Genomic DNA, 16,419 nt, shown 5'->3' with positions numbered 1-16,419 from the left:
TGTATTAAATATTAAATTATATTAAATATTTTAGTTAATATTTAATAAATATTTTAAGTTCTAATAAATTATTATAGAACTTTTTTAAAATTAAATTATAGAACATTAGCGGTATTTCATTTAAATTAAAATTTAACCTAATTTAATATTTATAATCTAATTAACTTAAAATTTAACTTAATTTAACAATTCTAATCTAATTAAACATATTAATATAATTTAACCTAAATTATAATTTAATTAACCTAAAAATTACCCTAATTTAAAAATTAACCAATAATTAACAATTTAATTAATCTAATTTCATAATTAAACTAACCTAAAATTTAACCTAATTTAATAATTATAATCTAATTACACGTATTAACCTAATTTAACCTAAATTATAATTCAATAAATCTAAAAATTAACCCAATTTAACAATTAACCTAGAATTAACAATTTAATTAAACTACAATCATGATCAAATTAACAAATTAAATAACAAACCTAACCAGATTATTTAAAAATGAAAAAGATTAATTACATGTTAAATCATGACCTTTGCACCAAATTTCAAAAATAACATGACCTTTAAAACGTGTCAATCATAGACACCACCTTTCATTTCTTTTCAATTTCATCATGCGCATATTTTGCAGTGAGATTTTGCTGCCTTGGACATTCGATGGGTCTGCCCACGTCCGTAAAAATGCCATTAAAAATAGCCGATGTTATTTTTGAAAAGAAATGAAAGGTGGTGTATGTGATCGATACGTTTTAAAGGTCATGTTATTTTTGAAATTTGGTGTAACGGTCGTGATTTTATATGCAGTTAATCCTAATAAAAATAATAAAAATGTAAAAAATGTACCTACTGTTTTTGGACTGTTAGCGGACTGCTGGTGAGGGAGGACGATGTCGGTTTTGGTTGAGAGAGGAGAAGAAATTGCAAATGGCAAAGAAGGAAGGGGATCTGCATTTTGGGGTTAAAATTTAGAGACGGATTGTACTTAACTCTAATACGCAACGTTTCATTTAACTCAAGATTTAGCGATAGATTTTTGTTAATCTTTCGTAAAAGTTGCCAAAATTTTGTCAACGTTTCATTTAACTCAAGGCTCATCTATCGCTAATTATGAATTTAGCGATGAATTTAGAGTGCTGCTAAATTTCGTCGCTAAATCCAGCTTTTCTAATAGTGTTATGAGTTATTAATTAAACCTTGTAAAAAACGTTTATTGGAATTAGGCGTGTAGCTTTATAAAAAATTGCAAGTTAGATGTTGAGCTTATAAAGATACCATTTTTATGTAACTTGTTCAAATGTTGTTGAATTTACAAATCTTTATTTTTGATCAAGTAGCGGATGCAGTATGATTTTGAACCCAAACACTTCAAAATTGCTTTGTCAATTTCTAACTTGCTTTCTATTCTTTATTTAATCAATTTTTTAAATTTATTTAAATAACACCCCCTTTTAAAGTTGTATTTGGAATTTCACAAAATGATCGAAATTATAGAATAAAATTGAAATCAACTACAATCAATTATTTGTTGTAATATCAATTTGATAATTGTGTCAAAATATTTTGACTCTCTCACAATATTAAATTACAAATGAATTTGATATAAATACATAGAGAATCAAACTTGATATCAAACAAAGACTGAAAACATGATTTGTTAGATATCATGAAAGAAAACATGAAATCCAACGTAAAAGAGAGTGTTGTGCCGATGTTTATTCTTGACCACCGCGGCACCTATTGGTTCTTAAGCAGCCACGATCGTGATTGTAAGCCGGGATGAGCGTAGCCTTGTTGTTAGATTGGCAGCCAGGTAGCGAAATACCTCCTGGTAGTCGACATAAATCACCTTCGGGGTTAGGGCCGGGATGTTTCGGAATTGCTTTGGCTTCTGCACAGTTGATCAATGCAGCTAAAGCTATGATAGCCAAACAAAACAACCCTACCCCTCTCTTTCCCATCATCTCGTTTGCTTTCTTTGTTTGAGAATTTAATAAGCATGCACTTGGGAGTTTATATAGACATTTTTTAACAAAAAATTGAAATTGAAAGTTGCAATTTTGCTATATTTAGTATCGTTTACTATTTTTTTTTTTGTTGTTTAACGTTCACCCACAAGTCTTGTTTGTTCTATTATTAGTAATGAGACTTGTGTAGTTAGTAATGAACAATATCATGATAAAAATATATACATGCTAATTTTGATAGTTTAATTTGTTAATTTGTTCAAGTTAGGAGGGATGATTAACTTCAACTAAATCAGTAATAGTAATTTCAATTTTTACATCTTCGTGTTCTGAAACCTATCTATTTCATACATCTTTATCATAAAAAAGAAGAAGAAAATATACCAAAAATGAAGATAACATATTTGTGCTTCTATTTATTATCATATGAAAAACAATTATTTTATTGTATAACTAGAGCTCGTAATTCATGTCATGTCATAAAACTATCCATATATCCATTTAAAAGTAGTATAATTGTTCAAAGTAGATGAACATATCGCACGTGCTAACACATGTGAGCGATATTTATATAGCTCTTTATATATATTATATTTTAGTTAATATTTAATACCACGTCATCCACACAAGCATAAAAAATGAAAAAATTAAAATTTATTGAAGGTGAATCCAATTTGATCTTTTTACAATGTTAAAAAGTCCATATGGAAACAAATAAAAAAAAAAAGAGAGTAAGATCTCAAGTAAAATCCAAACCTAACAGGATGGTCTAGATTGTATTAATGCCAATTTAACCATCATAATCAATTTTCAGAAAATTAAACTTCAAAGTTTTTGCAAGCTAATTTCCACTTCATCCTAAAAAAGATTATTACACTGATTTCTTTAATCATGGGATTGAGATTATTACAACAGAATACATTCAGAAAGAGTAAAAATTACATAAAGTAAATTGAATTTAATTTAATACAGGCTTTTGAAAGCTTAAAGTTGCTAAAAATAGCTTGAAAATTTGATCAACATGACTGAAAACAAAGGGATGTATTCTCATTGATGAGGAAACAATTCACAAACGGTGCACAATAGGTTTAACACTGGCATTTTAATTATGGTACAAGTAAGATCCTCGGCGAAAAAATAAATTAACTCTTGATAATATTATAATCAAAAATCCCAGTGTGGATACATTACCTATAATGCGGAAAGAGCACATCCCCAGAGCAGTTTCAGTCCTTCAATATTTTGGCTATTTCTGAAAGAGCACCAAATATCAAATGACAGACTTACGCAGTGAAATTAATCTATTGAAGAAATTGGAGAACAAGTGCTTAAAGATCGAGACGTACATGTACAGAGTATACAAACAACACTGGCAATCAGGCACCTTAAAAGTGCCAAATTAATCCGATGTCAAAACCACAATTGTGGTTCGACTGAGTAGATACAAAGATCATGGATTGGAATTTGTAGATGGATCGTCCTTCCAGCCCTTGGAGAGAAGATCGTAGTTGATTGATGCGAGCTGGGAGAGATTCTAAAACCACAACAAAACAGAGAAGATGAGAAAGCTGAAGTAAAATGCATTATTTATAGAGCAAACACGCCAAGAAAACCAAAACATTAGTAGACAGAAAATATGCATTTTTTTACTCAGTACCATCATCTTATCTATTTTTAAATAGCTATACCATCAAGTACAACTAATAAATCATCTATAATCACTCCCAAATTAAGTTAAAACTGCCATCATAGTTACAAAACATATAATTCCAAATATGAAAAGGCTAATTCTATAACCCACTAAATACTTCAACGAGGTTAACAGCATACAACATAATCTTTAAGGTAAACTTGTTCATATTTTTATATCATTAACTAGTTTACAGAAGCCAATTAAATTCTTAAGGTCACTGTCAAATAACCAGTTCACTAAAAGGCCAAACTGCAACAATAAATTTTTTTATCTCTAACACACCTCCATATACGAATGCCCATTGGACTTGAGGCGTGAACAGATAAACACACAAGCTAATTTTACCTTGTGCTAAATTATTTAATTAACCAAATGAGGATTGCTAAATATTGAACTCTAAACCTTTCAATTCATAGAGGCTTTAATACCATGTCAAATAACCGGTCCACCTTAAAGCTCAAGCTGTTAGGTGAGGCTTCAATCAACCATAGATTTATTTATCTCTAACGATCACTATGCCCAAAGCTCCTATACATATTAGTTTCTAGCAGCAAAGTGACTATAAAATCCTTTCTCTATCCAAAAAAAGGGAAATATGATAAATTATGTCCTTTGTCAAAGCTTATTACATTCGTATTGAAAAAGGAAATTCCAGTTTGATTCTAAAGTTACTTCTGTAAAGGTTTTAGAGAAGGAGGGAGAAACAAAGGGAAAGAATAGAAGGAATAGAAAAGTAAAGTTTAGATTAGATTAGAGATAATACATGGAGAAGTTTGTGGTCTTCTTAAAAGTACGGAAAATACCTTAAATGAGAAATTACTAAATGAATAGTTGACAGATGAGCTAGAGTCGAACTCTGCAAGACCCCCACATTCATCTCCCTGTTGATCATCACAAGCAAAGAGTAAATCTTTTCTAGTTATCAATGTAAAAAATGTATATGGCTTCTCGGACAAAACATACCACTTCATCATGGCGATTGCTTAAGCAGCTACTAGAACCACTTAAGCTGTCAGCATCACTGGAATCTTCAAACTCACTTGCTGGGTATACGTGGTCATCTGAAGTATTCCAAGAGTAGCGACTTGTGAAGTAACTTGTATCAAGTACACTTTCCGAACTGGGAACAAATGCAGCCTGAAAATAATCACAGGTAATCAGCCTATAAATTTATATGCTTCAAGACTGAATAAAGCCATTTAAATGATAATAAAATGGCATTCATAATCATACCTTCTGCCTGGCAAGTGTGTCCCAGTTAATATCCTTAAAGAATACATGCTGCTTCACCTAAACCAAAAAATTTGTTTATGTTAGTGCAAAGTTTAATTTACAGAGACCATACCCTAGCATACACAGGGCATTAAACTAGAAGCTAGAAACAGCAATAAGGTCACCTCAGATGCCCCTCCAGCTCCAAGTCTCTGATGGGGATCTTCAGTTAATAATCTGGAGACTGATATTATTAGCAAGTCTTTACTTAAAATGTGTTAATTCATTATCTAAGACTAGGACAACATTTATCTGGTATCAGTCAGGCTAATAAGGCTAACAAAATTTGATACCATATACATGGGTAATTTTCACAAACAGTCAAAATTTACTCTCTTTTCCCCAACCGTCCCTAAAATTTAGAACGTATCCCAACTGTTCCAGCTGTCAATTTTTTCTAACACTGTTATATTTGCTGAAGTGGCAACATGCCATGGTAGTCTGTGTCATTAAAATTAAGAAAATTACTAAATTATTTGTTGACTATCAAGCCACAAACACATAAGCAAAATTTGACGGTATTAAAAAAAATTAATGGCAGGGACGATTGGGATATAAATTTGAAGTACACGGACAGTTGGGATACTTTTAAATTTTAGGGAGGATATAAATTTAAAGTCCAAGGATGGTTGAGATACGTTTTAAAGTTTAGGGACGGTTGGGGGATGGAGTAAAGTTTGGGGACCGTTGGTGAAAATTATCCCCATATACATAGGTGATAGGAATAACTAGATGAAAAACAGAATTCGGGAGTGATAGTTTTGTGAAATTTCATTATATGTTGGGAAGCTCGCTTACCTATCTATAAGATCCTGTGCGTCAGTACTCATTTCTTCAGGTACCCGGGGCCATGGTATCTTACAATTGAGAATATTATCAAAAATTATCTAGAAGGAAAACAAAATATAAGAATGCATCTACAGCAAGAGAACTACAATAAAAGTCATGGCATATCAACATGAAACTTAAAAATTTCAGGAGCATCACAACTGACAAAATTTGTAGCTCTTAAACACGCCCAGTAAGTCATAAACAAAAAGGTTTTATTCTAAAAAACAGGACTATGAGCTTGATACCTAGTAATCTGAGCTGACAGCACAAAAGAAGCATGGCCTATTGCATTGAGATCATACTGTGATCATGTCAACTGTCTACCTAAAGCAAACTTCCTACAAGGCCAATAAGACAACAAGAGAGGGCCTTGATTTAAAACCTCACCCAAAAGCTAATTTTGCAGCCATTGTATGCCTACCAGAATTGTTATATTTCAAACTCGGACAAACCAAGACTAAAAATACGACAAAAATTTGGAAAATAAGGTGCTTGGTACTTTTTATTTGCCTTCCTAACAGCACTAATCATGAATCAAAATCACGTAAAAATATTGGACTCCCTGTAGTTTTGTAATCATTAATCATTATTATTGATCAACCAATTACAATAACAAGGTCTTTCAAGCCTAAAAACAATTATTGATTAAGCATTTACCGAAACCATAGAAGTCTTGAAATTTTCTACTGATCTCGCATGCAAACGTCCATTAAAAAAATGCTATAAGCCAATTAAGGACCCAAGCCTATCATGCAAAACATAAGAAGCTTCCCCATTATATTCAAACTAAATTTGGCACCTCTCCTGAAAGATTATGCAAGCTAACTTAAGGTAACTTAGAGAAGTACATACCAGATACACAAAAATGTAAAATTATAAAAAGTACACACCATTACACTATTTCCCATGATTCCACAAGTCAACTTATAATGTACTAATTTCTTGCCACCATTTTACTAGAATTGATGAAAACAGAGAAGAAAAACTCACGTAGGATGCATTAAAAGAGAGATAGAAACTAGTATTTCACAGTTTTCATCTCATATTTTGATAATAAAAAGAGCAGAGTAAACTTAACTCCAGAAGGAAAGAAGAAGACATTAATAGAAATAGAGAACTTTAAGTAACAAAAAGAAAGAAGAATGGACCAAAAAGGAAGTGAAAGAGAGCACTTTGCTGAGGAATCAGAGGACAATATCAAAGCCAAAAATACTAACCTGGGGATGTTCTGCATTAAATGGTGGAATACCAACAATCAGCTCAAACAGAATGACACCCACAGACCACCAATCTGCAGTTGTGCCTGAAATTTTTTTACAGAGAAGTTACATTCTAGCAATTAATTCTTTTAATCAGAAATAACGAGAGGAGACTTTCCAGTATACTTTTTGATCCTAAAGTAGGAGTTTATGAACTTTATAAAATATAGCCACTTACAAGTTGCATCCTAAGAGTTTCCATCTTTTTGTTATTGATTAACTAATATCTTTGGTTATTTAGTGAAACTTTATAGTTTAATATCTTTATCACTACAAATTCAGCCTTTCTTCTACCTTTTGTTCCTTATGTTTTTCAGTGTAGCTAACACTTTGTATTCTTTCTCACCCGATGAAAAACCGTTTGTTCTTTATTCATGGACACACAACATGCTATATGAATAAACCTAAAAAAAACCGAAAGCTAAAAACTTAAAATCTTTTCAAGTGTTTACTTTTCTATTTAGTGCTCGTTTGATATAAATGTAACAGTTTTGTTGATACACATGATATATTTCAACAACAATGACCATAAACAATACTTCCTCTATCCCAATAGAATTGTCCATTTTGCTTTTATCACACAGTTTAAGAAAAACAATTATTGTTTATGGGTTTTATAAAAAATTCTTACTTTTCTTGTCATACCCCCCTATTTAATATAGGATCCACTTGCAATTTACTCATTAGTGGATTCTGAATAGGGGTAATATAGAAAAATTGAGTGTAAAAATTAGTTACTTTTTGAAAGTGGACAAGAGTTTTGGGACAAAAAAATTTCTCAAAGTGGACAATTCTATTGGGACGGAGGGAGTACATAAGTAATAACATCCCACACGAACAACCCACTCAAGTCGTAAGATTCGAACAACTATGACCATAAACAATACATAACATTTGAATTTACCTAAACAGAACACTTTATTTTGCTTATAAATAATTTAAAGGAAAATTTAAATGTTATAGAAGAATTACAATCTCATTTTTAAAAAAACGCAATGCGTTAGACCATTAATTAATAACTTGTTACCTGCTTGATGAATCCTCCAAGCAGCAAATTTGTTCTAGTGACCAAGGTTCAGCTATATCTTAAATTATGCATTGAACTTTCCTAGACAAGATATATACAATCACAGGAACTTAAGTAAAAAATGCTTACGAACCATGTCCTGTTCCCAAAAGTATCTCTGGAGCCAAATAATCAGGTGTTCCCACAGCAGAACGTTTCTTCCGTCTTTCCTGCTGTTGCTCAGAAGCTGATAGCTGCGGTTCATCATCCTCCAGCATAGAGGTCCCACCAACTGCTGGCCCAGACAAATCATCAGTGCTGTTGATCAGACCAACCTTGGAAAGACCAAAGTCTGTCAACTGTTCAGAAAGAATGTAAGCCTCTGTTAGTTTAAGGATACCTTGCCTGTTCCTGGCTTGTAGCTATTCCAGCCTCCGTCCTAAATAACCCGGTTTCAATCATAATACATGTCCATATATATATCTGGCCAAGTTACTATAATTATATCACAACAAATTGCTATCCACCTTACGGAATACATTTTTCCCCAGACTTACTTCCCCAGGTAGTACACACCAAAAGCAGAAAATCAAATAAGTTTAGTATTAAATAAAATAAACCATTAAGGTAATGATATTAACTGCTCCATCCGTCCTATAAGTAGAGTCCAAATTGCTTATTTCACATAGTTTAAGGAAATTAATCAATATTAACATAATTAACTTAATAGTACCTGTCATATATACCCCAAATAAGACTTTTAAGCACTCCACATTTAAATTTTGATCCATACTCATGGTGTCATATTTTAAAAGAGAATAGATTATTCACTGTAGCAGTACCAATATTTTAATCTTTTCAAGAAATAATGTTGTAGATTTGCAGTTGATCCGATCTTTGAGAAATGGACTTCTATTAATGGAGCATGATAAAATAAGGGGACTATAGGAAACAAAACAAAATAAGGATTCTAAACTGGACTATATTACAGGGAAAACAAATAGGCAAACAGGACTACAGCTACGGGATGGATGGAGGATAATGGCAACCCATACTTAGAACAATAATCAATTGGCATTAAAATTTTGAATTCCTGACATTCATAAAGCAAGAATGTAGCAGAAGTACAGCAAGCAGTACCTTGATATGGCCATCATGAGCAATCAGCAAATTATCAGGCTTCAAATCACGATGAACCACACGAAGAGAATGTAGATATTCCAAAGCAAGAACCTTAGAAGGAAAAAATCAGTCAAATATACAGGCTATGACATTAGCCAATGGAAAACTATTTGTAAATGTCAACAGAAACTTACAACTTCAGCAATGTATACACGAGCCACATCTTCATCTAAGCAGCCCAAATTCCTCAACAAAGAATATAAATCTCCCCCATTCAAGTACTCCATCACAAGGTATAAATTCTCACGACATGTAAATGAATAAAAAAAGCGAACCTGACAAGTGCACATACATGTTAAAATAGACGAGTAAATCCCAGTGTAAGCTAAAGTTTTACATGTTAGATCTGCTCACCACAAAAGGATTGCGAACTGAAATTAAAATATCTCGCTCTGCAAGTATACTTTCAACAGCATTCTTACGAATCATGTCTGCTTTTTTAAGTACCTGTTAAAAAGTGAAGAAGCACAGAGTTTTCATATCAGATTTTATGTCTAGTTGACAATGTAAAAAAGGAAAACATGTAACATTAACGTCAAGAAGACCGAAAATTAACTTTCAGTGAGTTTCTCAGAACCCTCAAATGCAAAAAGTCTTAGGGGCAAAAAGATCACACCTAACTTAGCTTCAAAAGAATTAGAAGTGTCAACATCACACCTAATTACCTTTATGGCAAAAAGATCTCCAGTAGTTCTCTTTTTTGCCAAGAAAACTCGTCCAAATGCCCCACGGCTTATTGGTTTTATTATCTCAAAATCATCTATTGAAGTGCGATCCTTAGAAGAATGTATGGGACTTGTTCTCAAGCTTCGGACTACATCATCCTCCATAGGAGCATCTTCATCAATCACAGTACTTGATATATCAACTCTTTCATCTTCTACAAGTTCACATAGCTGCAAATACTTCTCCCTGAATAACAAACCTCATTACAAAGTAAAATATGATAACAGAACTTCATTTCAAACTCAAATTTACAAAAAGATTCTCAATACACATTAAGTGGAAGGCTAAGTACGAAATTCATATTGGATAAGTTGTGATTCAAAAGGTTTTCCATTTAAGTCTCTGAACTGTAAAGTATCAAAAACATTTACCCACCGAATAAGCTTTTCAATGCGTGTTCCAAACGTTTCAACTGTAAGTGCATCAAACTTTCTTCGGTCAATGACAATTCTCAGGTCTTCAAGACAAGAAAGTAAGTAGGCAATAGAACGATCATCATCTAACGGTGTAGTTGCCACACATTTAGCAATATCAGCAAGTTCATTCATCTGCATCAAGATAAAAGTAAATTCAGTCTAACATTAAAAAAAATGAAAAATGTCCATTAACTCATCATTCAACAAGATAAGAACCTTATCAGGTCTATGAATCATCTCCCCCTCAAAATCGACAACTTAAAGATCAAACTTAATTATGGTCTCTTTCTTAAACATATTAAAAATTGAAAGAAAGAAAAAAGTATATCGAACTCCTTTGCAAAGCTTGTTTAGCAGTTCTCAAATTTATTGACTACTAAATATCCTCTTATTTCCTGATACTCTAGAGATCCTCTTATTTCCCAATACTCTAGCAATCATGCAACTTGAGAAGATATCTCTCATTGGAGCATATAATGTAAACTCTCAGATTGAAATTTAAAGTTCAAATAATTATTACATTAACTTCACAAGAATACTGAGACATCAGATTAATATCATGTTTTGTTAATTACTGAGCAAAAGCAAAAAATGAAATTTCAAAACTACCTGTACAAGGTCATCGTGCTCAGGAAAAGCACCCTTCCCTGCAAGAAGCAAGTCTATCTGACTGGTCCTAGGTGTCAATAATGGAGATCTAGGAGTCATGCTACCTGCCGATGATGTGGCCATTCCTTGATCTGATTTTGGACCAAAACGAGTTTTGCATGACATTGAAGGCAAACCCTTTAGGTCATCCATAAAAACAGAATTATCAGCTTCAGGAAAACAGTCAAGCATGTCCTCAGATCCTCTACGAGACCAATCACTGAGTTTTGGGGAGAGGACATCAGACTCTTCAGTCACACTAGAATTGGATGCTTTTGCAACATCAGGGCTTCTGACTGCAGGTTGGGTATCCTTCTGGGTAAAAGACTCAATTATCTTCTCAAGAGTTTCAGAAATTCTGGCAAGGCGTTCATTCACACTTACGCCCTTCTGATCACATCGATCAGCCATGGAACAAATTCTTGAATGGTCTTCAACATGTAAAGTTGGAACCTCCTCCTCACAAATACGACAAATTATTGAATTATCATCAGAAATATTCTGCTGATCTCCCCAGTAACCCCAAGATGCTTTATGTTGGTGCTTCGTAGAGTGGTCATGTGAATCTTTGGCTACAGGAAGCTCTAAAGTCTTAGGAGCAGAAAGATCTGCATCTGAAACTAATTTCCTGTTGTTTAATAATTTTGAAGGTTCCATCTGACACTCATTGTTTTCCTTTGAAACTAAAGTTGCAACTTCCTTCACGCTTTTACCTGCAGGAGATGGTAGTTTCTTCCAAGAAGCTATCCTAGACCGACTCCCAGAAGTATCAATATTTTTTGAAGCGTCATCTACAGTAGGGATTGAATTTACTACCTGTTCAACATGGCCTCTGTTCCAATTAAAGCCATGCTGCTCTTGACTATAAGATTTTCTTGCTGAAGTTGCTTTTGATGCCTTGGCAGCACTAGAACTTTTTCCATCCCTTCCAATGCTAGGAGGAATAAGTTTTTCAGCAGATTGTAGAAGCCTAGACTGACGAAGCTGAAAAACATTTTCATCTTGGGGCAGACCACTTTCCTTATGAAATTGCAACAACCTGGTACATCTTGTGAGAATGAAAAGCATTCGAGTGTGAAGCTGCTTCAGCATTCCTGGAGGAAGTTCCTGACGCCTATCATCCAATTCTTGAACTATACCTTCACACTGAAGCCAAAATTCACTCGGGGATGACATAGCACAACTACGAGCCAAAACCAACAAGTCTTCAATAGTCTCTTGCCACTCAGGATGACTTTCAGCATTCTTTTCTAGGACACCAACCAGATCCGCAGCAAATATAGCTAGATCAGAATTCACTTCTTCCTTTGCTTTGTCAAATTTTGCCCGTATAACGACCACAATTTCCTGTATGTAAGAGCAAGTTGATTTAGAAGGGACATGCAAATACCATAAGCACAATACATCTACTGGAACATATAATAGTCATGGGTCAGTTACTAACCTCCAAGTTATTTAGGCCTCGAGGCTTCCAAAATGGGAAAGGCCGCACCCCTTTGGAGTTCAATTCATGGGAGAAACTTTTGATATCAGAAGGAAACCTCTTTCTAGGTGCACTAGTAACTCGAAGTATGGCTTGAAAACGGGGAGATTCAGATTCCTTTGGGTTTTCACAATCACTAGTCTAGAAAAGCACATTCGATGAGATCGTGGGAATGAACTAAAATTTACTTACATTTAAGAGAAGCAAATTCACTAATTGTACAAAGAAAATTTCTCATCCTGATTACCTCTGGTGTAATAGCATCAGAACTTTTTAAGCCTCCAGAGCGACCCTGTGATGACTCGTATCCACCTATCAAGGAAGTTCCACCTTGTAAAAATGAAAAATAACAAATATACCAATCATTTGATCATTTAGTTAGTGAGCTTCTAACTAGCACAGAAAACCTACGACTCATTTGAACCTATCAAGGTAGCTTTAGGTATCTTGCAAAAAAGAAAAATAGCAAGTTTACCATTTAACATCTAGTCATTGAGATTCATTCCTAAATTCAGTAACCTAACAAGCATAGAATTTCAGCCATTACCTTCCTTCGCACCTTTCCCTATTTGAGCACCAAATAATATGCATGTTTTATGTAGCACGAAAACAAACATATTGAAACGAGCAAATGCCACAACGCAACACGAAGAAATTATGCTTTTTACAATAATATGTTATAACTATATAGTTCTGAAATTTCAGAAGAATTTTAGAAAACGAAACACCAAAAAATACCAAAATGGAAAATGAAGAAACTATATATTTTATAATGATATGTTATAAATATAGAGTTTCGAAATTTCTAAAGTATTTCCGAAAGAGTAAAACGAAACACCAAAGCGTACAAGAAGTTTTTGCACAACACATTGCATTTTTCATACATACAAAATCTATTCACCATCCAAACTTTTTTTTTAAACTGATCCTAATTTGCAACAATATTAAAAATCTGTATCATTATAACATAAAAAGGAGAAGATACAGGGAAGAAACAAATTGACTAATGGTAGTTGATATGCATAGAAGGTGCACATGCATAATTTATTTGCATAAAACTATATTTTCTATAATTAAAAACTTAAAATATATAAAATTTTATAATTTTTAATGCTTATAAATATATCTCTATATTTTTATTATATGCGCGTTTTCTTTACAAATTTTTTTTTCATATTTTGAAAGTTCGGTTTTGCAGTATTTGTTTCCATTTCCATTTTTGTTTTTGTACAACATAGGTTTTGGCAACCAAAATTAGAGAATTAAATTTGAACAGTATCAACATGAATGATGAAACTATTTCTAGGAGACAATAACACCTCTTTAGATACATGTCTAGACTTTAACAGCCACTTGTGAAATGTTTCATCCATTTGAGTCGTTTCCTAGGAGATACAACCAATTAATGATGGACTACCTAAACCATGCTCCCTGACAAACCTCCTCACCCATCCAATGCCACGGCTCAATTTTATAGTTCTTTTTTTATTTCACCATCTAAAAAAGCTACTATCATTTCACTACCAATAATGGATCTTCAAAGATGAAGCTTTGATGTGGCTGCAAAAGTACCAAACTTCAAATTGCAGCCAATATGAATGGCAGTTAATTCATCTGAACCAGTAAGAATTTGAAATTTAAACTTAATACAAAATACTCTCCGAAACCATGTACATGCAGCCTTTGAGCTACATTGCCCTTGGATTTTGGGAAGTCCATTCATAACAGCAGCAGGTAGCAGCTTCCCTCGTGTTTTCACATCACAATAAAGAGAAGGAAAAGACACTAGGATAGACAAGATTTACCACCAATGGAAACAATAGAAACTTATTTGAACATTTTATTTTATAAATAACCTAAGATGTACCTTTAATGGCATGAATGCCAAAATATAAAGCTGATACTTTTGACTACTAATTTCTACACCCTACGGATTCACAAATACCCTAATTATTAATATTCAATGTTAAGAATGATAGTAACCGTTCTGTCAAAGGTCATTGGAAGGAAGCACCACACCAACACCCATGGTGACATGACATCTTTACCAAAAGAATTCAGTTTGTCCACAAGAAATGGGTTTATAATTCTTAATTACATGAAACAAGATCATTACATACTCTAAACTTAAAAAAATCTAAAACCCGAATCAGAAATGATACTCTATCTTACATTGCAAGCAAATGTAACTCCATTACAAAAAAAAAAAAACTACTCACCCCGTATGTTCACTAAGCCATTTAACCAAACACTTAACACCACTTATATTTATATAAAATCCTATAACATATTCATCAAGAAGAGCAACAGCAAATGTAGTTAATCCACAAACTATTAAAGCAAGTAATAATAACAAAAATTACAAGCATTACCTGCCTCGGCCGATGGCTCCCCATTTAGCAACCGCGATTTCCCCTGCAAATTAGGACTTGCATCCCTTAGCTGTCCACTTCCACTAGACATATTACTATCCCAATTACTATTAATATCACTAATTAAACTCTCACCACTTCCCATTTTCATCATCCTACTCTGTCCCAAAACCTCCTTCTTCCCTGAACTCGAACTCAACCCTCCATCTCCGCCACCCGACCGCGATAAATTACTCGACCCTTTATCACCACCACCGCCACCACCTCTAAAGCTGAAAAAACTCTCTTGCGGCAACGGCCCGGATCTCGTCTTAATCTTATTTAACCCTAACGACGACGCCAATATCGGCGAAACCGAAGACGAGGCAGCACCAGTAGCAGTAGCCTTATCCAAAGGCACCGCCGGTGTTGCTGTTTTACTGGAGGAAGTTACCGATTTCTTGTTAGAAAATGACAGTTTTTTCGGCGATTGAACTGTCGCCGAAGATTCTTTATCTTTCTTTTTAACCCCGTCTTTAACCTGTGACTGTAATTGTAGCTTCTTACTAGCAAAACTACTGCTACTTGTAGAACTAGAAGCTGAAGTTGAAGTTGCAGTTGGAGTTGGAGTTGGAGAATCGTCTTTACTTACAGATTTGGGTTTTTTCTTGTCGGATCGGATCGGGGAATTGGACCCGATGGATCTCGGGCTGTTAGAAGATCCATCCGGACTTGAAGTGTCTGATTTCTTCGATGAGAAAAATAATTTGTTCTTGAAAACCATTTCTTCCTTCAAATTTCAATTAGGGTTTCGCTTGGTGTCAGTGAAATTTAAGCTCCGTGCTGTGGAATCTGGAAGTTGCAGCCATAGCTGGTAAGAGAGCGACGATGTACTGCAAATTGGAGAGTGGAATTTTAGTTTTTAGAGAGAGAAAGTGTGAGGGAATGTGAATCTAGAGAGAGAAAGTTGGGGAAATGAAATTTGAAGTTTGGAGGAAAAGAAGAAGAAGAAGAAGAAGACTGAAGTGGAAAAGAAAGAAAAAAAGAAGACTGTTGGGATGTGGAAAGATGGAGCCTTAAATAACTCATGCTGTAATAATCAGTGATGTTTTTGCCTTATTGTATCATTTGACCCCTCATCTTATATAGTTTTACTCGTATAACTCTTCATCTTCAACCATTTAACTTGTACTCTTCTAAGCCGCCGCCTCTGAAGCCGGAAGTCGCCGCCGTCGGAAACCACCCAAATGGGTCTATTTTCCAAAGGCGGCGGCAGGCGGGTGGTGTCAGTCAGGGGGTTGGGTGAATGATTTTGGGTTTGATTGAATTTAGTTGGATTTGGTTGGATTTGATTAGATCTGATCTTTTTTAATTAATAATGTTTAGAAATACTTTAGTCATTTTTGGGGCAAAAGGGGTTTAGTGAGTGTCATCATTAAACTAAAAGGGTGATCATTTTTTAAATTTAGGGGGTTTTGTGATTGAAGTCACTAAAATGATTACCAACTAAAAACATTTGATCTGTAAAATTTTAAATACAAATAAAAATATATCGTAAAAAGTTAAATTTGAATTTAA

At 33.8% G+C, this 16,419-nt stretch overlaps 1 protein-coding gene across 5 annotated transcripts; it reads right to left on the bottom strand.

The window, feature by feature from the left end:
* Positions 1-3,000: 3,000 nt before the first annotated feature.
* On the bottom strand, positions 3,001-15,899 carry LOC126666614 (probable serine/threonine protein kinase IREH1). 5 transcript variants are annotated; one of them, XM_050359435.2, is made up of 18 exons: positions 14,863-15,895; positions 12,738-12,802; positions 12,452-12,631; positions 10,969-12,354; positions 10,319-10,491; positions 9,883-10,129; positions 9,572-9,664; positions 9,352-9,492; positions 9,176-9,268; positions 8,190-8,394; positions 6,988-7,073; positions 5,738-5,796; positions 5,065-5,116; positions 4,901-4,957; positions 4,631-4,804; positions 4,471-4,548; positions 3,321-3,508; positions 3,001-3,226 (listed from the first exon to the last, which is right to left on the bottom strand). In XM_050359435.2, the coding sequence occupies exons 1-17, from the start codon at positions 15,623-15,625 to the stop codon at positions 3,425-3,427; spliced, it is 3,936 nt and encodes a 1,311-aa protein (XP_050215392.1). In that variant the 5' UTR covers positions 15,626-15,895; the 3' UTR covers positions 3,001-3,226; positions 3,321-3,424. The 5 variants fall into 5 exon arrangements, with proteins under 5 accessions (XP_050215392.1, XP_050215391.1, XP_050215394.1 ...); XM_050359434.2 differs by having other exon boundaries at positions 5,738-5,826; positions 14,863-15,894; XM_050359437.2 differs by lacking the exons at positions 3,001-3,226; positions 3,321-3,508; positions 4,471-4,548; positions 4,631-4,804; positions 5,065-5,116 and having other exon boundaries at positions 14,863-15,899.
* Positions 15,900-16,419: the final 520 nt, after the last annotated feature.

The sequence above is a fragment of the Mercurialis annua genome, linkage group LG2, assembly GCF_937616625.2.
Source record: "Mercurialis annua linkage group LG2, ddMerAnnu1.2, whole genome shotgun sequence".
In the NCBI taxonomy this organism is placed as follows: Eukaryota; Viridiplantae; Streptophyta; class Magnoliopsida; order Malpighiales; family Euphorbiaceae; genus Mercurialis; species Mercurialis annua.
Note: the sequence above shows the minus strand (reverse complement) of the source record. Positions and strands in the feature narration are given on the sequence as shown.